Raw genomic sequence first — 21256 nt, 5'->3', positions numbered from 1 at the left:
AGGATAGGTAAACAAAAGTCTAATTTTTGCAGTGTAGCGGGCCATTGCAAAATGTATTTATTTTATACATTTTTTTGGCAACCCGGTTTGAGCCGAATTTTTTGACATGTTAGAGGTATACAAAAACAACGAAAATAAAATAAACCCAAAACAATGCAGGCAGGAAGGGGAAGGAAGTCCAGGGAGCGTGGGCGCCCTGTTAATGTGACAGGTTTCATCTTTGTCGTGGCCCGAAATGGATGCCACCAATTGATTGTCACCTTTGTGTCCGACACTTGTTGCTCGCTCTCTTTGGGCTATTTTAAAGCATCTTTGAAATATTGTTCAGTCTTTGTCAAATGACGACAGGCAACGCGTGCCCCGAAGAAAGTCTGCCGTTTAATAATAAATGCTTCCGCTACTGAAATTTATTAGAAATAATTTGAGCAAGCCAGCGAGGGACTTACATAAATAACAAGAGCAGTCGAGAGGAAATGGGAGTGTCAGGTGTGCATCGAAGATCAACTAATTATAACGCCGACGCGTGGCACATTGTTAGAAGAGAAATACCAAACCAGATTAGATCAGACCGGATTGCAAAGAGACCCACGCAGCGGCAGCAATTATTGTTAATAGTTGCGCGGGTTCCGTGTAAACAAAATATAAATTAAAGTGCAGTGTAAGTTGAGGTTCTTTTATAGGAGCAGTTTGGTAATTAAAGACGGCATCCAATCATCCCAATTTGAACATAGTTCGAAGTTATTCAGATAAATATAAGTTATTCAGAAAAATATAAAATATAAATATATAACAAAATTAATTAGTAAAATGTAGAGCATCTAATCCAAATCGATTTCGGTGTCACTCTTAATACAAAACACTTAACTGAATTCCTTTCCTTGAGCATTCAAAACTTGATTAACATTATTTTATTAGTTCACTAGCAAGTTGTTACACAGATAAACACTTTTCGATAACATAGCACTTAGAGCGACGAATGTTGACAGTTGGGATGATGAATATAAAGATCCGTAGAACGACTTTTGTACCCTCGATTACAGCACTAATTGCAGGCTAGAATAAATTGCTTGAGGTTGGTATTAAATACGACACAGAAAATGCATTCAGCTCCGTGGGGGGAGGGTGGGTGTAGTTGAGTTATAGGTGGAGTCAGCCCGGAAGGAATCTATTTCTGGCTGGGCGTATAGTACATGGAGTGCAGGAACAGGCGAGTCACTTCCCCGATCACCGAACGATCGGGTATGCTCTGGGCCATGCCGTACAGGGCCATCTTTCCGACCACAGGCTGGCCGGGATCCTTCATGATCTCAGCCGTGCAACTGCGGACATCGGCAATGAACTTATCCGCCACACCGGGCTGCGTGTGCATGTCCGTCACGCAAATGTGGATGCTGTAATTGGTATATTCAAGATTAAAAAAGGTGTTCCGGTTACTTTTAAGTGAGTCATCTTACCCAGAGGGGAACTGCAGGGCGTTGAGGTTCCAGCCCAGCTTGCACAGCGAGTCGGAAAGTCGGAAAATATCAAACACATTGGAGCCCAGAGCAATCACCGATGTGGCAGGTTTGCCGAAGATAAAGATTCCGTCGATGTCCCGGACTCTGCAAGTTATTATAAGAGTTCATTTCAACTTATATGCTTAAAGTTTTTGACTAAACTTACCCCCTTTCGATGTAACGAGCAGTGTCCACAATGCGCTTGGTGGCCTCTAGATAACCGTCATAGCCGAAGCTCATCATTGTGGCCCAGCAGGCGGCGATGATGCCACCGGCACGGGACCCATTCACAGTGGGAGAGCCGTACACGCCGCCGGGCCAGTCGGTGGTCACAGTGAACTGATGATCCTTATACTTCTTATCCGAATAGAGTACCACAGAGGATCCCTTCGGTGCAAATCCGTACTTGTGGGTATCCGCAGAGATACTAGTCACTCCCTTGACAGCAAAGTCAAAGGGACGCAGCTTGTAGCCAGCATTGCGGACTAGAGCGACCACAAAGCTGCCCAGGCAGGCATCAACGTGAACGGGAATATCATACTTCACACCCAAAGCGGCAATGGCCTCGATATCATCGATGGTGCCGTAGGGGAAGTTGGGTGCGGAGCCAACCAGCTGCGGAAATATACAAATTAGTAACGAAAACTATGAAGACAGTGAAAGAAATCCTCACCAGAATGGTATTCCTGTTGATGGCCCGCTTAAACTTCTTAATGTCCACTTCGTAAGTCTCTGGATCAACGTCCACGGAGCGCACATGGATATTGAAGTACTGGCCGCCCTTGTCGAAGGCAGCGTGCACCGTCTTCGGCACCACAATGTTGGGCCTGGTGATGCCCTTGTGCTCACGAGCATAATCCCTGTACGCCTTCATGGCCATCACGATGGATTCGGTGCCACCAGTGGTCATGGTGCCGCAGCTAGCGGAACTACCGTGGAAGAGGTTGCATGCCATGCGCACCACCTCTGCCTCCATTTTACAGACGCCCGGGAAGAGATCTGCGTGCAGGGGATTCGTGTAGGAAGCCTTGCCGTACACCTCGGTGACCAGTTCCACCAGCTCAGGCTTGTAGCCATACACAGCTCCGGATACACGGCCATCCCGCCAGTTGTAGTGACCGGTCTTTAGATGCTCGTCCACCAGACGAAGGATCTCCTCCTTGCTTAGACCCTTCTCGGGTAGAGTTTCATTGTAAGACAGGTGACCGTTGCTCTTCTTGATTTCCGCCTCGAAGTCGTTCTTGGCCTTGGTCAACTCCACTTCGACTTGCCGACGCACGGCTGGAATCTTCTTGGCGAACTTGAAGAACTGGCGCTTGCCACGGATGTAGAGACCTGGAATAGTGGGGAAACTAGGGATAAGATTTCATTTCTATATGTTTTACGTGAGGTACTCTTTGTTTAAAGGAACATTTTTTTTCTTTTAGACATATTTTATTATTAAGGCCCATATAAAACTTCAAAATTAAGACTTATCTTGGGGTGAACAAACGCCGACACAAAGAATAATAATTATAGAGATAATAGGTCGCCTGATACATGATATATTGGACATATCATTCGGTTTTTATGGTGCATGGCGTGTTTTTGCTTTGGCCACCTTTTAGTAAACTCTTGTTGAAAAATCGAAAGTGAAAATACCATATATAAATGAGTAAAACGTTATTAATTTGGGGCATTAGTCACAATTTCAAGAGCGAAGGCAACCGAATTTCTTTTGTGTTGTTTCGAACTAAGCCTTCTAAAAGGTATTTATGCTATCTTAACAGTCGTAAGTCCTATTATTAGCTTTTCGGAAGTAGGGGATATCCCTATCTTATCGAAACCCTTGGTTTTTAATCTGTTGAACTTTGCATATAACATCGATTTTGAGTTGCTACCTAAAACAAGCTTGTTGAGTAAATATTTCGGCTCTAATCTATCGTAATCTTTAGACAGAGATTAAATTTAAAAAGAGTTCGTGGAGGGCACACTATGGCTGCATGCCACTTGATTGATCGGGCTTATATAAGGCGCAAAGTACATACAGGAAAGCTTATAATTTTGTTAGAGGAACAGTAGTTTCTCTCTAAAATCTTTTTAAACCATTTTTAGCAAGCACTTTACTTTTTAGTCATATCTTTTCTTTTATGGAAATTTTCAAGTGGTATCATAATAATTAAGTCACATTTAAAGACGCTCGACTGTATTTATTACACATGGTGTTGAAGGAACGCGCCTGCCAGGTCACAGATAAGATAGTTTGATGGATTTAGATTTATGACAAGCCCTGCCTTGAATTGGAATGAAAGGAATCGACTGATTCCCGGGTGACTTGGCACTTTAGTAGTATTCCCCACAACCTGCACTCACTTTCATCCTGGCAAATCACCGTCCAGAGCCAGACGCCGCCAAGCACTGTGGTGGCCGTAATGGTGGCCACTTGCCATGGCTCCTTGGCACCGAAGGCGCGATTGATGCCCTCGGTGACGGGCTTTAAGCAATCGCTGCCGGAAAATGGTCGCATCTTGGGTCAGCTGGAATGGAGATAGAATTAGAGAGTGCTCGTGGGTTCCGCACTAACGCGCTCCGAATCGTTAACTGATCCGTGGGGCGTAAAATGTGGGGCGACAAATACAAATGGCTTTGGCGGCTGATAAAGTTCTGCCCTTGTAGTAGTGGTCACATAAATACGTTTATTAAACCAAGTACATGGGCGCCGAAGCTGTTTGCAGCAGCGCTCAGCTGATACACAAACAAAGGCAGGGGTTATTGACGCACCTGGCACTGGTTACTCACCTGTAAACCTGTAGACTCCAGCTGTAGAGGCGTAAAAGCTTTGAATAAACAGGGAAAACTTTTAATTGTTTAAATGTGCATAGCGGCTTAGCACTGAACTGTTTCTTCTATCGATGATCAGCTGATTCCTATCGATTGTCAGCTGTTGCTCGGTGGCATTTTTCAACACTGCTGGCCAAAATCAAAACACAAAATGTTGCGTGTCTTGCAAAGCTCGAGAAATATATCAAAATATGCAACAGGTGCCGGGCAACAGGTATTCCGTTTTGCTAGCACTGAATCCACTGACCTGGTCTTGGTCAAGGAGCAGAATGGTGTGCGGGAGATAACTCTGAATCACCCAAAAACCCTGAACTCTTTGTCGCTGGAGATGATGTCTGCCCTACAGGAGGCTTTACTGAGGGATAGGGACAGTGTGGATCTGAGATGTGTTGTGTTGGGAGCCCAGGGAAAAGTCTGGTCAGCTGGTCACAACCTCAAGGAGCTGCATAACGATCCAAAGATCCAGGCGTGTGTGTTCCAGAAGCTCACCGACATTATCAATGATATCCAACAACTGCCTGTGCCTGTGATAGGAAAGGTTAACGGATATGCTGCCGCTGCTGGCTGCCAACTGGTTGTGTCCTGTGACATGGTTATCTGCTCCAAAACCAGCAAGTTCTCCACGCCTGGGTAAGCTTTAGGGATCTCGATTAGAAACTATTAACCATCAAATCCAACCTCAATTGTAGAGCCGGTGTGGGAGTTTTCTGTTCCACTCCTGGCGTTGCCATAGCTCGCATTATGTCCCGACCAAAATCAGCTTTTATGCTGATGACAGGTCTGCCTATCAGCGGCGAGGAAGCCTTTATCTCGGGATTGGCCACCAAAGCGGTGCCAGCCGAGGAGCTGGAAAGGGAAATTGATGAGATTACTGGTGCGATCAAGGCAAAGAGCCGGGCTGTAATTGCTTTGGGCAAGGAGTTTTACTATAAACAGTTGGCCATGTCCCAGAAGGAAGCCTATGCAGCGGCCCAGGCCAAGATGTGCGAGAACTTCCAATTGGACGACACCAAAGAGGGCATTGCAAGCTTCTTTGAGAAGCGGCCACCTAGCTGGAAACATCAGTAATCGATCGGAGCTTTAGTTGTGAATCTGTTTGACCAAACGGACCAATTGTGCATTTATAGTTGTAATATGTTGTTATCTTCTATCTTTTAAATGATTCACTTTCGACCAAGAAATAAAAACGTCTTTGAAAAGTTAAATATACCTTAGAACATGACACCCCAGAGCTTTTTAATCTCAACTTTTCATGCTTTTAGTTCTGCCACAGGACAAATTGTAATTAAAACGAGTTCTCGAGTTGCTTTTGAAAAGTGCTCATTCCTTTTTTAGGTGTTTAGTTTATTTAAAAGTGTTGTGTGAAAATATTTAAAAAATACAATTACAAATTTGCATAAATAAAGTGTATAATGTATGTGATGTAATGTGTGATTTTGCGTGCATTTGAAATTTTGGCAGTTAACGTCTGTTGTTGTTACAGCATTTCCCAATTGTTTTTGATTTTTGTTTTAATTTTAATAGCATCCGGTTCTATTGAGTTGAGTCTTTCTTTCTTGAGATTTACTTTAAGCGGGAAACTATATAAGACGAAGAAAATTCCTGGGGCCGACGCGATAACGTGTGATAAGAACAAAAAATTTAAATAATTTTGTAATTGCTTTAAATATTCTGGTTGAGCTCCTTGCAATTAGTTAAATATAATAGAATTTACGCCTAAAAGATGAACCACTCGTAGATTTTGTATATATATAGCTATAGTCAGCGTCTGCATAGCTGCGCTAAATGTATGTGCTAAAGGTATGCCAAAGGATATTATAAACTGTGCAATAAGTATTATCATTATCATTTGTTTTTCTTAAGAACCAAACGAACGGCGATCCGCTGAGGATCCCAAATAGAAATATATATATATAGCGCCATGCAAAGAGAATTATATATAGGCATGAAAATAAAATTAAATACGACTTGTCTGTAGTAGTGACACGTGCTAAACTTCTACTCCTACGCGATTATGACCCCGTGCAAAGGTCCGCTGCTCCTCGAATCTACCCGCATAAAGGAACAAAATGTGTGTACAGATGTATGGATTGGTGTTCATGTCTGCAGTGCGGGTTTGGGTGTATGTCTAATGGTTTCCCTTCTCCCCAGCTCCATCGTTCCGGAACTTAAACCTCGGTGACGGGGCGCTTCTCGATCCAGGCCTTGATGGGCTCCAAAGCGTTGATGGCATCAACGACACCGCGCAGAGCCGGATAAGGTTCCAGCAGATCGCGCTTGACCATGTAGTTCATGTAGTCGGTGATGCCTGCGAAGTAGACATCGGCCCAGGTCAGCTGTGGATAGAAAATTCCAATATATTTAATACATTTAGCAACATTAACTTGATTAAATTTGTTTCCAGGAAACTGACCTTGCCCAGAGCCAAGTGACCGTCGTTGTCCTTGACGGTCTGCTCGAGCTTCTCCAGGTAGAATGGAATGACCTCCGCATTCAGGGTGACCAACTTCTTCTCCTTGATCTCGTCCTCGGGCTCGTACGAGACGACTGCAATTTCTATACATTAAAAATTCCAGAGTTAATCAAGGACACTGAACATGAAACTGAGGCACACATTGTTCGCTACTTAGACGGAAGTCGTTAATGGTGTCCACAACGATGTCCACCTGCAGATCCTCCCAGGGAGTGGCACCGCACAGGCCAACGGTCTTGGCCAGGAAGCGAGCCATCGAGATGCTCTGGTGCACACGCTTGCCGTCCACCTCCAGCACGGGCATCTGACCCATGGGCATAGCTAGCATAAGAAAAGTAAATGGCGTTTAAGTTTAGACTTATTGATATTTAAATACTACTTTGCAGGGAGATTCTGCTGCTGGACTGTCACACTTACTTGGCTTCAGAGCTGGCCACTCGTCGCGGGTGACGCGGACATCCTCGTACTCAATGCCACCGTAGGCGAACAGGTAGCGCAGTGGCTCGGCCAACGCCTTCACGTTGAAGTAGAAGAGCGTGTAGCTGTGCTTGATCGGCTCGGCGGGCTCTGCCGGTGGGGCAGCCTCTCCGCCCTCGACGGCACCCTCGGCTCCCTCGGCGGGTGGTGGTGCCTCGCCCTCGGCTGGTGGTGCGCCCTCCGCTGGTGGTGCTTGTGCTTCATCGGCCATCTCTGCGCTAACTCAATGCAATTCCCTGCAAGGTAACAAAGATGCAAGGTTACTGGTTACTATTAATCGATCAAGAGGTATACTAGTATAATTTCATTTCATGGCGAAATAGTTTCGAATTGATTTCGCCTTTTTTCCCCAAGTAATTGTTTATGTTTGTTTCGATATTTGAACCCCTCTTATCAGTCGATATTCCCGTTTTTTGTGATAAGAAAAACGTGTTGTATGAATGTTTGTAACTGGTGCTGAAGTGGGTCAGATTATGCGTGAGCGATAAGGATAATTAAAGCTTCGGCCAACTTATACGATTTTGTTTAGTCCGATAAAGCAGCCAAGGAGGTCTTAAAGAATCTCCAGTATCTCTCCTTGATGAAAACCGACAAATCTTGTAGTTTAGATCTCAATGAGATAAGCTTGCTTTGCACAATTTTTTATTTGCTCGCCATATTTGGTTTCTGCTCAAGAATCCAGCAAATAAATCAAGCGAGCTCGCCCCAAGGCAAGAGCTGACAGAAAAGATAATTACCATAAAACTGCAATATATATATCGGGAACCGTACTTATTTGCAAATATATGTATGAATATTTCCCTATAGATCCGAGCGGAAGTGCATTGATTGTCCCACAGACAACAACACACCCACGCACATATCACAACCACTTTTCCCCTTTTCTGTCTTTCGCTGTCTGTCTCGATATCTTTCGGGGCGTTGGCGCTGCTGGAAGAAACGCCAAAGGTGGGTGGCGCTCTGGAGGAAAGGGGTTCGAGAGCAGAGCGCCCCTCCTCTCCATTGTACTCGACACTTCTCGACTCTGCTCTACACATGCAAAAAATCAATTCGAATTATTTCTGGGGTACTGTCTTCATGATTTCCATAATAATATTTAAGAATTTCTGTTATAAAAATTATTTAACGAGGCAGTGGCATTCAAATTCTTGCTCTAATTAGTATCTAGTTTGCTTTCTTCTGGAAAACGAATACTCAGGTCCCGCCTACATATACGCTTTTTTATTTAAATTTGTTTGTAACTGAACTTTTTTTTTCTTGTGTCAGCAAAAGTTTTAAATGTGGGATTGGGATAGGATCGTCATCCTTCTTCTGCATTGGATGCCAAGTGGAACGTAAACCAGTTTTTGGTTCAATATATGCAGGTACCTTCGTATCGCTCTCTGCCTTTGCCATGCATCGCTGGCACATTTTGGCAGGGCGCCCAGTCAGTCACCAAGATTCTCACCCTTCAGTCCCCCACCCGAAAGTAATGGCTGATTGGTCGCTCTTCCGCTGCAATTTTCGATTTCTTCGGAGAGAGTCTCAAATTGCAGCAATCGATTTGACTTTTCGTATTGCTTTTCTTCGGCTCTATTATAGAGCGCTCTCTTCGTTTCTACCCTCGCACTTGTTGTTGCTGCCCCGTGACAGCTTCAATTGAATTTAATTTGGTCTGTGTCGTCTGTGTTTTTCGGTGTCATGATTTAATTTAATTTCAATTTGCTGATCTATTTTGGCTCTTTGATCTGGCACTACGAAATCGAGGTAAAATGGTTTCACTTTAGACGTGGGAAAGGTTAGACAAGAGATTATCCAATCTGATCCATGGGAAAAGTCAGAGGTCGCAATGGGTCAAGGACCCGTGTGCGTCAATGGGTACTTTGGGCATCTGGGGAGCAAATAGATTCACGTGCACCCGGCCATATGGGCAAGTTTTGTCTGTGTTTCGATTAGAGATGAACTGGGGGGCCATCGGGCTTATCACTGATGGAATTCATATTTTTAGTCTCAGACCCCTCATCTCGATTCGATTTGATTCGTTCACTGGCCATTATCAGTTCGAGAAATTACTGTTTGTTTGCTTGTCTCGACTCTTTTCAATTGGAATTTATATTCTTTTTTTTCGGCAAGGTATTATCGGTTTGGGGTTATATAAGCCGCCTGCGTTTCGATAAGAGAAGGTTCCAACACACATTACACACTAGACACGAGATAATTCCGATTCGACTACCTCACGCTTCGAAATACGTTCACGCACTCCACAGTCGACGGCGGTGCGTCGGTCGTTTCTATATCTTTTCTATAACTTTGCCGATCTGATCGGTATTCGGTTCTGAGCAGGAAGAAGCAGAGCTCGCGTCGTTGTCCTTCACATATTTGCTTGCGAGTGAGGCGAGTGAAGCGAGTGATCTGCGCGAACTGCGAGGCTGTGAAACGAGTTCAAAACTTTTCGGTTTCGAATCGATTGACCCAAAAATCAATCAAACGATCGAAGCCGAAGCCAAAAAACCAAAAAGCCATTGTGTGTAATTTTAGAACTGCTTTCCGATTTCGGATTCGCCTACGTTTCCGAAGTTCGAAAAAGCATTTCCCAATTTTTGGCAAGAGTAAGACCGATGTTTTGTTGTTGGCCGAATGCGTAAATTACATCACTTTTAAGGAGAATCTTATTATTTTTTATACTAAATTCCAGTCATTTCGGAAGCGCCCCAACAGGCTACCATAGTTTGTAAAAGCACTCGCGAGTGTTTACTATTTTCAATCACTTTCGAAGGATCCCACAAGTTTAGATGACCTCCTGCTTCCAGGATGCAGTTAGCTTACCTCGGAAAAGATTCCAAAAACAGCTGTGTGTCCGTCAGTTGTTCAGTTTGCCAATTAAGCACTCTCTCTGGGACTCGCTCTCTCGCTGGTCAAGACCTCTCACTTGCACACACTGATCACAGCAACGATTGTACGTAAGTGGCTTTCTTCGGGCTGGCCGGGCTGCTTTTATATGAAGTTCGCTCTCCTCCACAATCGCACTTTGCCTCTGCGCTCTGGTACTCTCACCGATGTTGGTATTGGTGCGTACATGTAAGCCGGCCGGTTAATCTGGAGAGGGAGAGGAGAGGATGAGTATGTGGGCGTTGGAAGGAAACGCAGTTAATGAATTAGTTAACATATTTAACCAGTTATTTGGTTCACCATGGATGCCAAGTCACTCTTTAGATAGATTAAGTGCAATATGCTAGCAAGCTAAGCTTCCTAATTTGGCATTCCGGGCAACCAAGTCTACAAAGATTACTCTCTGCCCTGCTCTCTTTACCTGGGCTTCTCTTCTCTCTGGGCAGGCGCAAGTTTAGTTCAATTATAAACCAATTATAGTAGCAAAAATAAGGTAGTAAATATTTGCTGGGGCTTTTAGTAGGAGACGCTTGTTGACTGCTTGCTCTAAAGATAGTTTAAACAATGAAATCCAAATAGAGAAGATTTAGTCTATGAAGTTTGGCTTGCGCCTACTAAAGTTTCCTTAGAGAAACTGACATTTTCAAATCAGTTTTTGTTTACAAATTAAATATATTACTACTGCATATTAGAAAGTCTAGTTTTGTTATACAAATATATAAATTTAATTTAAGCATTTTACTTTCGAACTTCAGCGTCGTACAAATTACGTGGGTACAAGGACTGAGGATTCATGACTATTTTAAAACGACGACCAATAGATATTGGTCTAGGACCATCGAACATCGAAGGTCCCAGTTATGTTGTTCAGGATTGTGCTAAAGACTGCACATTTACTACAAGAGAATACGAATCCGGGCTCTAATGATGTGCTCTGCAAGAAGTCTCCAACCAACCCAGGACCTCCCAAAAGGCAAACAAAAAATCTTAATTTTCTTTTTTTTATATTGTGTAATACTTTTTAATAGAGAAAGTTTAGTATCCATAAATAGATTATAATCCCTATATTCGATTTTGGAAAGTTTTAGTCAAAGATTATTCATTTTGCTATATCTCGATCATTATCCTATCTATAATTGTTGGAATTTCCGGTGCATATGAAAGATATCAAAATGCTTGATTTGCAATAAACACTTAATGGGAAATCAACGATAGGCGAAGCCAGGAAATTCGAGACGCCAACATTCGGTGGCGATGGCTCTGGGGGACTTTGCTTCTTAGATCCATCCCCACTGTCGGTGCCTGGCGACGAAATTCGAGTGCTCCTAAGATGTTTGTTTATGTGGGCAGCCTCAGGTTCACTTCGCAGGGTTGTCAGGTCTTGCAAATAGAGATTTAAGCACTTAGTTTAGTTCTAAATTTAAAATTGTGGTCTATAGTAACGTAAAAGACCTTTACTTAAGCGTAATGTAATCATTTTGATTCTCTCATTCATTATATATTGATTATTTACATTTAAATGCATCATTTTTTTCAAAGCTTATGTATTTATAAAAAATTCAATACACTAAAAGAAATAAGATTAAAACTAATCAGAACTAACGTATTTCTTTAACTCGTTTTTACAGGGGCGACCTCTGCCGTAACAATTTTGCAACTTTCCCACCTAGTTTCCATTATTGGTATTACGAGTATTTAGTATTTTTTGTTTCTCATCCACGGTAACACTGTCCGCCTGTTTTGTTTTGGAAAATAACTTCGCAGAAATGGAAAAGCTGGAGGCTCTGAAAATCTCCTCGATGCGTCCCAGGAGCAACATTCTGGATAGACCGCTCTCTAAAGGCAAGACGGAGGTCTCCCAGAGCATTGTCGCACTGCTCTTTAGCGAGATTGTTCAGTATTCCCAGAGCAGAGTGTTTACCGTGCCCGAATTGCAATCAAGGTGGGGGAACTCTTCATGTTTATCTCATTATTTCACTGAATTACGTGTTCTTTCAGGCTGCATGACTTGGGCCAGGACGTGGGCACCCGGATCATCGACTTGTATTTTGTGCGGGAGCGCAGTGCCAAGCGGGAGACCAAACTGACACAAATGCTGCTCTTTGTTAAGACCACCGTGTGGAAGAATCTCTTTGGGAAGGAGGCGGAAAAGCTGGAGCACGCCAACGATGATGAGCGAACCTATTACATTATAGAGAAGGAGCCGCTAGTTAATACCTTCATAAGTGTACCCAAGGATAAGGGATCGCTGAACTGTGCCAATTTCACAGCTGGCATTGTGGAGGCAGTGCTCACGCATTGCGGCTTCGTAAGTCTTCCTTCAATACCACTTAATATTGTTTCTAATACACATCTTTTTGCAGCCCTGCAAGGTTACCGCCCACTGGCACAAGGGCACTACGTACATGGTCAAGTTCGAGGACTTTGTAATTGCCCGAGACAAACAGATGGAGGAGAAATAAATTATACTAAGTTAATCGTAGCTGGTTGGTTTGTTTTTTGTTTAATTCCACTACAAATCGAAGATAACTCGGAGATGACTTAAATGTATCGTTTAGATGAACTTGAACCTGCGATCCTTGTAGGCAACTTCGCCCTTTCTGTATTTCTCCTCGCGTCCATCGCGCTCCGACTTCAGGGCCCAGGCGTAAACGGCAATGGGAAGCACCACGGCAAAGAGGCCGGTGCGGAAGGACTTGCCCGTGGGCTTGAAGTGCTCGTAGTTTGACACGCGCATCGCCTGGAAGCGGGCCAATCCTGCATCGAACTAAAAAGGAAACGGAAGCTGAGTTAAAAGCACATATCCCAGGCGTGATGACATAACCAAGCCGAGGATTGCTGGTTCTTCCACTTACCACGGTGCCGCCCTCGCCGGTGGCATGGCGGTAGGGATTGGAGCTCTGCTTGAGGAACTCGCTGCGCAGCTTCAGGGTGTGCTCATGCTTGCGCTTGATGAACTCCTGCTCCTCTTTCGACACAACCATTTTTTTATTTTTGTGTCAAACTTGATTTTTATTTGCAACAGCTGACGACAGAAGTGTGACCGACAGCTTGAAAAGTGTAAGTAATAAATACTGGTATATACTAAAAACTGTGAAAAGAATCGTTTGGTCAATATCGATAGAAAGTATAATCGATAAGTGGTTGCCTTTTAAATTTAAATATTTCGTTATTTTGCGCAGTTTACTTTGAATCCTTGTTTTACAGGTGATCCCTTCGTTTTCAAAAGGAAAGTTCTTGGGCAAGTTAGTTTATAATTTATTTGCTGTTTGCCATAAAGCCTGCTGCTTCGTTGCGTCTAAGGTCTTATGGGGGTTGAAGTGGAACACGCGTTTTAATGCGCATGACCTACAAAGTGTGATGCGCAGATCTCGTGTTAGCATCTTAGTTCGTCGGCCAGGACCAGGTCTCCCTAATAGGATTTCAGGACAAAGGGGAAGATTTTCCAATTGCGAATCGTTTGGATGTTAAGGGAAAGCCTAGGGGTTTCGAATAAGCTAAACAAGAACCGTGCCGGTTAGGGGTTAGTAATCAATAACTCCCCCTTGGCGCATGCCAACTAGCGGCCTGAGAGAGGACGAGAGCGCGAGAGCTGACTGGTGAGCCAACGCGCATGGTTCTGCTTAGTTGGGTGGGAAATGCACTTGGCTTAGCACCGATTTTCCTGCGGGAGGCCAGGGGTTTGTTTTTAGCCGATGTTTAGGGGTTGAAATTGCTTGTGCTTACATTCGGTTGCCCGCGGTTGCGCGGTTTGCCTGGCTCATTTTTCACTTGACCAGCAGACGTTGCAGGAGGCAGTGGCTCCGTTCGAGTATCTGGACGTATTGATTTTCTCTCCGGGCTCCCCAGCGTCTCAGCTTCTCCGATTTCCAGATACTGCACGGAATGAGCCTGAAGTCGAGTGCACGGATCAAGAAGCGCCGCTCCGAGGCGGCGGCAGCCAATTATTCAGCTCCGACGCCAGCTCAGGCGGCGAATGGGGCCTCCTCATCCTCCACGCCGTCAACCCCAACGTCGACGAACAACACGAGCAGCAGCAATGGAGGAGGCGGCACAAACACCCCAAATGCATGCCCAAGCTCCTCCTCCTCTTCCGCCAAAAAGCACAGCTTCGTGGGACGCAATCCTAACTTTGACACCGATGAAACCAAGCTGCTGATTCAGCTCTGGGGCGATCCCAAGCTGCAGCGGACGCTCATCACCACGCATAAGAAGCACGCTGTGATCTGCCAGCTAGCCAACAAGATGCAGGAGTACGGTTACCATCGCTCGCCGGAAGAAATTACCACGCGTATCAAGAATCTGAAGTGCTTCTACAATCGTTTGAAGAAGGACAAGGAGTGTGGCGTGCTAACTGGCGATTCCGAGCCGAGTTGGAAGCACTTTGCCGAAATGGATGCCATCATGACTAGACCCATCTTCAGCGTTCGCCCCAACGAAGTCCCGGCTCCCTCTCTCAAGTACCAACTGGAGCAAGCTCTCGAGGAGCACGCCGAACGTCGTAAGCGTCGCTTGGAGAACGGTGAGGAGCTTTCCGAAAGCGACAACGAGGAGGACGACATGATGCTGTCTGCTTTGGTGTCCAAAAACAAGGACACAACTCCTCGGAAGGACTTAGAAGCTGGCTGTCTGGAGGCCGACTCCGATATGAATGATGAATCCTTTAACAAGCGCCGCAAGCTCTCCGCTGAAGTTGATGTCGATATCGGCGAAGCTCTGGCTTCATCCTGCATTAAGAGTGAGCCTGCTCAGGAGGTGGAGGTGCCGGCTGCTGTGGCCGCATCAGCTGAGCCAGAGCCTGAGCCCGAGGAGGACGACGACTGTATGCTGCTGCCCGTGCCCAAGGAAGAACCGATCGATGTGGATGCCTCCGACGATTCGCCGAATGAGAAATCCCCAAGCTCCAGCTCTTCGTCCACTTTGGCGGACATGTTGCATCGAAATAAGCCCGCAAATCTGCTTCCCTTCACTGGAGCCAATGTCATCATACCAGCCAGCATTACCACCACCACGGCCAGCAGTTGCACGGTCACGCAGAGTTCCGGAACGGCTGCCAATAAGCTGCAGGCGGGTAAGATCTCACTGGTGCCCACAAACTTCCTCATGCAATCAAAGCTGCCGGCTGTGGCTGGAGGACCAAGTCCTATCGCAACGGCCAAGGCAGGGGCGGCTCCTCAGCTGCAGTTACTGCAGAGTGCCATCAATCAGGGCGCCCGACTGATGATCAGTGGATCGGCTGCCGCACCGGCACAGCCGAGCAACGCCGGTCTGATGGCCACCGCTCCGGCAGGAGTCAAGTTTGTCCTGGTCAATGCGGAGCAGGCTAAGGCAGCGGCAGCTGCTGCAGCCGTGGGCAAGTCAGCCGCCACTTTGCCACTGGCAGCCGCCCAGGCTCAGGCTCAAGTTCAAGCGGCGGTGCAGCAACAGCAGCAGCAGAAGATCCAACAGAGCCTCCACCAAGAGCACCAGCATCAGCAGCATTTACAACACCAACAGCACATCCAGCTGGAGAAGGAAGAGACTCGCAGGGCGCACGAGAAGGCGAGGGAGGAGCTGCAGTCCAAGCGACACATGACAAGTAAGTACATTTTACCTACAAAGAGAATTCAGCCAGAGTTCATTACATGTCTCTCTCTCTCCTGTAGCTATGAGAATCCTACTACGCCAGCTGCTGAACGCCCAGAACGAGGCCAACGAGATCCAGCACAATCGCCTCTCCCTGGAGCGTGAACGTTTGGATTGGGAGAAGTCCATGGGAGAGCGTCTGTTTAACTTTTTGCCCAGCCTTCTGCACCAGCCGGCACCTGCGGCCTCGCCATCCTCCACCACTCAGCGTCTTCAGCCACCGAAATTGCTCTTTACCACCGCCCTGCCGATGGCCAATGGCACCGTCTCCATGCCGCACATACTCACATCCAATTCGTTGCCAAAAGTCATCACGACAACAAGCAGTACTGGCGGTGTAGCTGTAGCAGGATCAGGTGCTGGCTTAGTAGCCAGCGTGGCCACAAAACCGGTGGACAGTGATGTCCAACTAGTCACCCCCAAGCAGGAGAAGGACGGCTAGACCGTAGTGGTGCAAGTTGTTTTAAGTGATTGATATAAAACAATCTCTTTTAGTGATCTCAAAGAATTGATATTAATTCCAGTGAAATGAACGAATATGGTCTTAAGTATAGTATACTCTGAAATGGATCTCCTATAAATAAACATGGAACTAGTCTTGGATTTTGAATTAAGAAAGTTTTGGTTAAGCCTGTAGATCAATCTGAATATGAACTATAATTTACTTAATAATTATTCTACATCTAAAACAAAAATTAGCTAGAAAAGAAAGCTCACAATTACGAATGTATGTTGAGTCTCTCCATATCGCGGATTTCCATGATGTCCGTTTTGAGTCGTTGCTTAACAATCTCTCTCCAAATGGCTTCTCGATCCCGGTTATCCGACACGCCCATTCGCTGCAGTGAGGAATCTGTGATGCGTAGCAGAGCTCTTCCCGTAATGTCGTGCTGAAAAAAAGCAATCAAAGCCAGATCAGTAGGCAGTTGCTTTTTTGGTGTTCTTAAATTCATGTAGCAAGCGTTCGTGTTTTCCCCAATTGTATATTGAGGCACAGGAGATGAACGAACAGCTCCAAAGCAGCGGCAATCCTAAGGAAAGGTAAGTAAGGGTAAAGGGAATCCAGGAGATTCCCCACTCACCTGGGCAAAGAGCTGCTCGTACTGGGTGTATTCGCCGCAGTGGCGGCGGTACCACTTTTGCACATCGCTCACTGTCCACAGGTAAACCGCCTTAGGTCGCGTGGTCTTTGTCCGTGTTTTATTTTGCGTGGAATTGCTTGTTTCTTCGCCCATTTACAATTATTTTAAATATTTGGAATTTTTTAAGAAAAACAAACCAGACTCGATAGAATCAAGGGCTGGGAGAAATAACTTATCGATATGCAAGTCGAATGTCGTGATTTGTGGTAGTTACTTTCCTATCGAAACATCTTAAAATCGTGGTGAATTATTTCAGTTGAAATTAGTTACAGATTATTTTTAATTTAAAATTTTTCTTGGGTGTTCCTTCTTTTCCTTACGATCAGTTAGAAGACATTATATCAATTAAGTTTTAGTAGCAAAATTATTATTTATTAGTTTGGATTAAGGTAAACATGAGCTTTTTAACACTTAAAAAATACTTAAGTTAGCAAGGCACGATTAAGCCCGTTGCACCTTTATCGATACATCGATATCACCAATTAGTAGGGGCTCCAACGTTTATCGATGGCCGCCTGACACACCTATCGAAGGCGCACCAGCTCTAATCGTGACTGGCGCTTAATAACAACGACCGAAAGTGAAAAAGTCAGCAATAAATCTCGTAAATACGCAATAATTACAACTCAAACCCAATCGAAAACAAAGAAAAAATTGAAATACGGCTAGTGGTTCAGTGGAAACGCGCATAGATAATTGATTGATAGACGTAACTCCCTGGCAAGTTCGTGTGTTGACCGCCCCACATCCGCATCCAAATTCCAAGACCCAAGATGGCCGGAGCTACACTTTTCGAGCGTGCCCAGGCTTTGTCCAGCGTGAATCGCGAGGAGAAGGACAGCTCGCTGCTGAATAAGATCGTGCGAGACCAGGAGGGCGCCGAGAACGATGAGGAGCGCATCCGCATTAAGGAGCAGGGCATCCTGCAACAGGGCGAGCTCTACAAGCAGGAGGGCAAGGCCAAAGAGCTGGCCGATCTCATCAAGGTGACGCGTCCGTTCCTGAGCTCGATCAGTAAGGCCAAGGCTGCAAAGTTGGTGCGTTCGCTTGTGGACATGTTCCTCGACATGGACGCAGGCACCGGCATCGAGGTGAGTCCTTCTCGCGCTCCCTTAAAGAATTTTACTAAGTCTTTGTGCCACAGGTTCAATTGTGTAAAGACTGCATTGAATGGGCCAAGCAGGAGAAGCGCACCTTCCTCCGCCAATCCCTGGAGGCTCGTCTGATTGCCTTATATTTCGACACGGCTTTGTATACAGAGGCTTTGTCCCTCGGCTCACAGCTGTTGCGAGAGCTGAAGAAGTTGGACGATAAGAATCTGCTGGTGGAGGTCCAGCTGCTCGAGAGCAAAACCTACCACGCACTGAGTAACTTGCCCAAGGCAAGGGCCGCCCTCACATCGGCCCGGACCACGGCCAATGCCATCTACTGTCCGCCCAAGGTCCAGGGTGCTCTCGATCTGCAGTCGGGCATCCTGCATGCGGCGGATGAGCGAGATTTCAAAACAGCGTTCTCCTACTTCTACGAGGCCTTCGAAGGCTTTGATAGCGTGGACAGTGTCAAGGCCCTGACCTCGCTGAAATACATGTTGCTGTGCAAGATCATGCTGGGACAGTCGGACGATGTCAACCAGATTGTCAGCGGAAAGCTGGTAAGTTAGATATGAAAATATAGTTGAAAGATCTCATCGCAATCGTTTAAATGTTTTCTTATAGGCAATTACCTACTCAGGCCGCGATGTGGATGCCATGAAGTCTGTAGCGGAGGCCTCTCACAAACGCTCTTTGGCTGACTTCCAAACTGCGCTTAAGGAGTACAAAAAGGAACTGGCCGAGGATGTTATTGTTCAGGCACATTTGGGCACGTTATACGATACCATGCTTGAGCAGAACTTGTGCCGCATCATTGAGCCCTACTCCCGTGTGCAGGTGAGTGAGCAACAATTATTGTTTCCTCTGCAATGCCAGTAAACCTCTCTCCCTCGCTTACCGTAGGTCGCCCATGTGGCTGAGAGCATTCAGTTGCCCATGCCGCAGGTGGAAAAGAAACTGTCGCAAATGATTCTGGATAAGAAGTTCAGCGGTATACTGGATCAGGGTGAGGGTGTTCTGATTGTGTTCGAGGAGACGCCCGTCGATAAGACCTATGAGCGAGTGCTGGAAACTATCCAGAGCATGGGCAAAGTGGTGGACACCCTCTATCAGAAGGCCAAGAAGCTGTCGTAAGCGGAGCGCAGGAAGCACTATTCAATTCACACATGATATCAACATAATTAGCAGACTTTCTTAGTTTTCTTTTGTATTTTCCAACAACTACAACACCACTCTTAAGCCGAGTCCAAGCCAAAACAAGTTTTATGTTTCTGTGAAAACTAAATTAAACCGATGGTGGCATTTGCAGAAAACCAGCAGAAACAGCCACAACAAGAAAACAATTATGATAAAAATGTAAAACAAAATCCATTAACTAACATAAGCAAAATTATTAATCATTGAGTGGGATCGAATTGTTTACGCAAGTGCGATATAATAAGCAGAAATATTCAATTAACAACATAATAAAATGGAATCAAAAAAAACAGGAAACCGTAAACAAACAAGTATAAAATGTAATCCTTGTTTTGGATCAAGTATTTAAACAGTTTTTGTTGAATGGTAAGTTCTTGAAAATACTAACTCAAAAATGCACCTTTAGTTAATTAATTTTTAAAGTTTTAGTTTTATTAATAAATTATTACAAGTATTCAAGGAGTCTCGTCTTAACCGAAATGATGAGACAACCCCAGGCCAGCTCCGAAATCAGTCCTCTGGTTGGCGAAGGGTCCGCTTGTCCACTTGTTGGCTGATCCTGTCAGGTCCAAGCGAGTGGCACGATCCGCCGAAGACCACAGGTTGGCGCGAGCCTCAGCACCCAGTTGCTTTCCAATTCCAGGGAAATTGCTGTGGGTTATGCTAGCACCATGTCCATTGATGTGGGAATAATCCAGACCAGCTCCGTTGCGCTGGAACTGGAAGCCATTGGCCAGCTTGTTCTGCGAGGCGAAGACCTTGGCGTCCAGATTGTGCCTGCCATTGTTAAAAAGGTTCGCATGGGCCTCCTGCTGGAAGACATCCTTCACTCCGGGGGTATGGGTTTTGGTCAAAGAGGCACCATGGCCATGGCTGCAAACGAATCAAGAATTTAAGTCAATAAAATGTTGAATAATTATGTTTAATAATATAAATGACTAAGGAAATACTCACTTATTGTAGGCCAAAGTACCACCAGTGGTAACTGGACCCGATTGCGTGTTTCCAGCAGCGAAAAGCTGACCTGCCACATTGTGGTTGGGATTACCAATGCCCTTGGTGAGATCCAAGCGAGCGTCGGCACCACCAGCGGGATTGGAGCTCAAGGAGCCGCCCAACACTTGGCGGCGTACACGAATGGGTCGTGGTGGTGGAGGCGGAGGAGGATAATACACCAAATGCTGATAGGTCTGCGGAGCTGCCTCAACGATGGCGGTGAGAGCCACCAGGGCTACGATTAAAATGGTTGCTTTTTGCATGTTGCTGGTTGGGATTGCTGGAGCTGACTGATGTCCCAAGGTAGCTGGAGATTCGTTTTTATACCCTGCTTTCTGGGGAAGAACTTTTCTAGTGAATCACAAGATTCATCTCATCGCTGTCTTGGCTTGGATGCCTTATCAGCTTGGAAATCCCCGTTCAGGTTTGGTTGGTGATTTACTTTTGCTTGTTGGTCGAGGGAATCAACCTTTTCACCTTCTATTTCTTATAATCTTTTTATTCTTGGTGAATTTTTTGTTTTGATTAATTTCAATTGTTATTTATATTTAATACCTAATTTATTTATGAAGAAAAAGGTTTGTTTTAAATTTCAGCTGCTTTAGAAAGTAAATATAAGGTGCTACTAAAAGAAAAATAAATATTACTTGGACTATAATGGAATTTGATGATATATAAAAACGATTTTATTTATTTAGTTATTTATTTATTTTAATTAAATTTTATTTATTTATTTCAATACACCCGTGTGCCCTCTCATAATTATTAAAATACGAATATACATATGTTAATATTTTTAATATACATTTCTTGCTGAGGAAAATCAGCAATAGATTTTGATAAGGTGGCCTTTATTTTTTTTAAATTGAATTTTCTTTATCTATATGTTCAAATTATACTAAACAAGAAAATAAGCAGGCAGGTTGGAACTTTTAATTAATCATAACTAAGCCAAAAATTCATATATTTACATTCGGAAATCATTTCTGTGCCAGTTTTTAATAGGTTTATAAATCTGCATAACCAATTTGAAAAAAATAAATAAATATGTAAATTTTTCACAATTTTGAC

The 21256-nt window shown here is 44.8% G+C and overlaps 9 protein-coding genes across 16 annotated transcripts; 4 read left to right on the top strand and 5 right to left on the bottom strand.

Moving 5' to 3' along the window:
* Nucleotides 1–869: 869 nt before the first annotated feature.
* On the bottom strand, nucleotides 870–4418 carry Sply (Sphingosine-1-phosphate lyase). 4 transcript variants are annotated; one of them, XM_020947257.2, is made up of 6 exons: nucleotides 4275–4418; nucleotides 3849–4012; nucleotides 2170–2831; nucleotides 1663–2111; nucleotides 1455–1601; nucleotides 870–1391 (listed from the first exon to the last, which is right to left on the bottom strand). In XM_020947257.2, the coding sequence occupies exons 2-6, from the start codon at nucleotides 4000–4002 to the stop codon at nucleotides 1166–1168; spliced, it is 1638 nt and encodes a 545-aa protein (XP_020802916.2). In that variant the 5' UTR covers nucleotides 4003–4012; nucleotides 4275–4418; the 3' UTR covers nucleotides 870–1165. The 4 variants fall into 4 exon arrangements, with proteins under 4 accessions (XP_020802916.2, XP_086684946.1, XP_086684948.1 ...); XM_086828820.1 differs by having other exon boundaries at nucleotides 4257–4383; XM_086828822.1 differs by having other exon boundaries at nucleotides 2170–3109; nucleotides 4275–4328.
* A 7-nt stretch (nucleotides 4419–4425) lies between these two features.
* LOC110179661 (enoyl-CoA hydratase domain-containing protein 3, mitochondrial) lies at nucleotides 4426–5538 on the top strand. The gene is made up of 2 exons (XM_020947272.2): nucleotides 4426–4946; nucleotides 5006–5538. The coding sequence occupies exons 1-2, from the start codon at nucleotides 4468–4470 to the stop codon at nucleotides 5382–5384; spliced, it is 858 nt and encodes a 285-aa protein (XP_020802931.2). The 5' UTR covers nucleotides 4426–4467; the 3' UTR covers nucleotides 5385–5538.
* An 81-nt stretch (nucleotides 5539–5619) lies between these two features.
* Nucleotides 5620–10341, bottom strand: GstS1 (Glutathione S transferase S1). Of its 2 annotated transcripts, none has more exons than XM_020950656.2 (5): nucleotides 10072–10341; nucleotides 7207–7502; nucleotides 6943–7110; nucleotides 6730–6872; nucleotides 5620–6652 (listed from the first exon to the last, which is right to left on the bottom strand). In XM_020950656.2, exons 2-5 carry the CDS (start codon nucleotides 7475–7477, stop codon nucleotides 6485–6487), a joined length of 750 nt encoding a protein of 249 aa, XP_020806315.1. In that variant the 5' UTR covers nucleotides 7478–7502; nucleotides 10072–10341; the 3' UTR covers nucleotides 5620–6484. The 2 variants fall into 2 exon arrangements, with proteins under 2 accessions (XP_020806315.1, XP_020806324.1); XM_020950665.2 differs by lacking the exon at nucleotides 10072–10341 and adding an exon at nucleotides 9479–9895.
* Trs31 (trafficking protein particle complex subunit 31) lies at nucleotides 8812–12616 on the top strand. Its single transcript, XM_020950676.2, has 5 exons — nucleotides 8812–9012; nucleotides 10890–11107; nucleotides 11763–12076; nucleotides 12133–12442; nucleotides 12498–12616. Exons 3-5 carry the CDS (start codon nucleotides 11901–11903, stop codon nucleotides 12594–12596), a joined length of 585 nt encoding a protein of 194 aa, XP_020806335.2. The 5' UTR covers nucleotides 8812–9012; nucleotides 10890–11107; nucleotides 11763–11900; the 3' UTR covers nucleotides 12597–12616.
* ND-B15 (NADH dehydrogenase (ubiquinone) B15 subunit) lies at nucleotides 12608–13175 on the bottom strand. The gene is made up of 2 exons (XM_020950686.2): nucleotides 12990–13175; nucleotides 12608–12901 (listed from the first exon to the last, which is right to left on the bottom strand). The coding sequence occupies exons 1-2, from the start codon at nucleotides 13116–13118 to the stop codon at nucleotides 12689–12691; spliced, it is 342 nt and encodes a 113-aa protein (XP_020806345.1). The 5' UTR covers nucleotides 13119–13175; the 3' UTR covers nucleotides 12608–12688.
* Nucleotides 13176–13759: 584 nt separating this feature from the next.
* On the top strand, nucleotides 13760–16377 carry LOC110190345 (uncharacterized). The gene is made up of 2 exons (XM_020960786.2): nucleotides 13760–15712; nucleotides 15780–16377. The coding sequence occupies exons 1-2, from the start codon at nucleotides 14020–14022 to the stop codon at nucleotides 16199–16201; spliced, it is 2115 nt and encodes a 704-aa protein (XP_020816445.2). The 5' UTR covers nucleotides 13760–14019; the 3' UTR covers nucleotides 16202–16377.
* ave (sterile alpha motif domain-containing protein aveugle) lies at nucleotides 16249–17113 on the bottom strand. Its single transcript, XM_020961364.2, has 2 exons — nucleotides 16842–17113; nucleotides 16249–16649 (listed from the first exon to the last, which is right to left on the bottom strand). The coding sequence occupies exons 1-2, from the start codon at nucleotides 16992–16994 to the stop codon at nucleotides 16479–16481; spliced, it is 324 nt and encodes a 107-aa protein (XP_020817023.1). The 5' UTR covers nucleotides 16995–17113; the 3' UTR covers nucleotides 16249–16478.
* Rpn6 (regulatory particle non-ATPase 6) lies at nucleotides 16661–19500 on the top strand. Of its 4 annotated transcripts, none has more exons than XM_086828824.1 (5): nucleotides 16661–16800; nucleotides 17627–17992; nucleotides 18046–18552; nucleotides 18617–18829; nucleotides 18896–19500. In XM_086828824.1, the coding sequence occupies exons 2-5, from the start codon at nucleotides 17675–17677 to the stop codon at nucleotides 19124–19126; spliced, it is 1269 nt and encodes a 422-aa protein (XP_086684950.1). In that variant the 5' UTR covers nucleotides 16661–16800; nucleotides 17627–17674; the 3' UTR covers nucleotides 19127–19500. The 4 variants fall into 4 exon arrangements, with proteins under 4 accessions (XP_086684950.1, XP_086684949.1, XP_020816577.1 ...); XM_086828823.1 differs by having other exon boundaries at nucleotides 16662–16800; nucleotides 17391–17992; XM_020960918.2 differs by having other exon boundaries at nucleotides 16669–16800; nucleotides 17388–17992.
* A 99-nt stretch (nucleotides 19501–19599) lies between these two features.
* LOC110190539 (attacin-A-like) lies at nucleotides 19600–21244 on the bottom strand. The gene is made up of 2 exons (XM_020961130.2): nucleotides 20144–21244; nucleotides 19600–20062 (listed from the first exon to the last, which is right to left on the bottom strand). The coding sequence occupies exons 1-2, from the start codon at nucleotides 20446–20448 to the stop codon at nucleotides 19660–19662; spliced, it is 708 nt and encodes a 235-aa protein (XP_020816789.2). The 5' UTR covers nucleotides 20449–21244; the 3' UTR covers nucleotides 19600–19659.
* Between the last annotated feature and the right edge of the window lie 12 nt (nucleotides 21245–21256).

Source organism: Drosophila serrata, unplaced genomic scaffold (assembly GCF_035046125.1).
Source record: "Drosophila serrata isolate PLE 108 unplaced genomic scaffold, ASM3504612v1 contig_184, whole genome shotgun sequence".
Lineage (NCBI taxonomy): Eukaryota > Metazoa > Arthropoda > Insecta > Diptera > Drosophilidae > Drosophila > Drosophila serrata.
Note: the sequence above shows the minus strand (reverse complement) of the source record. Positions and strands in the feature narration are given on the sequence as shown.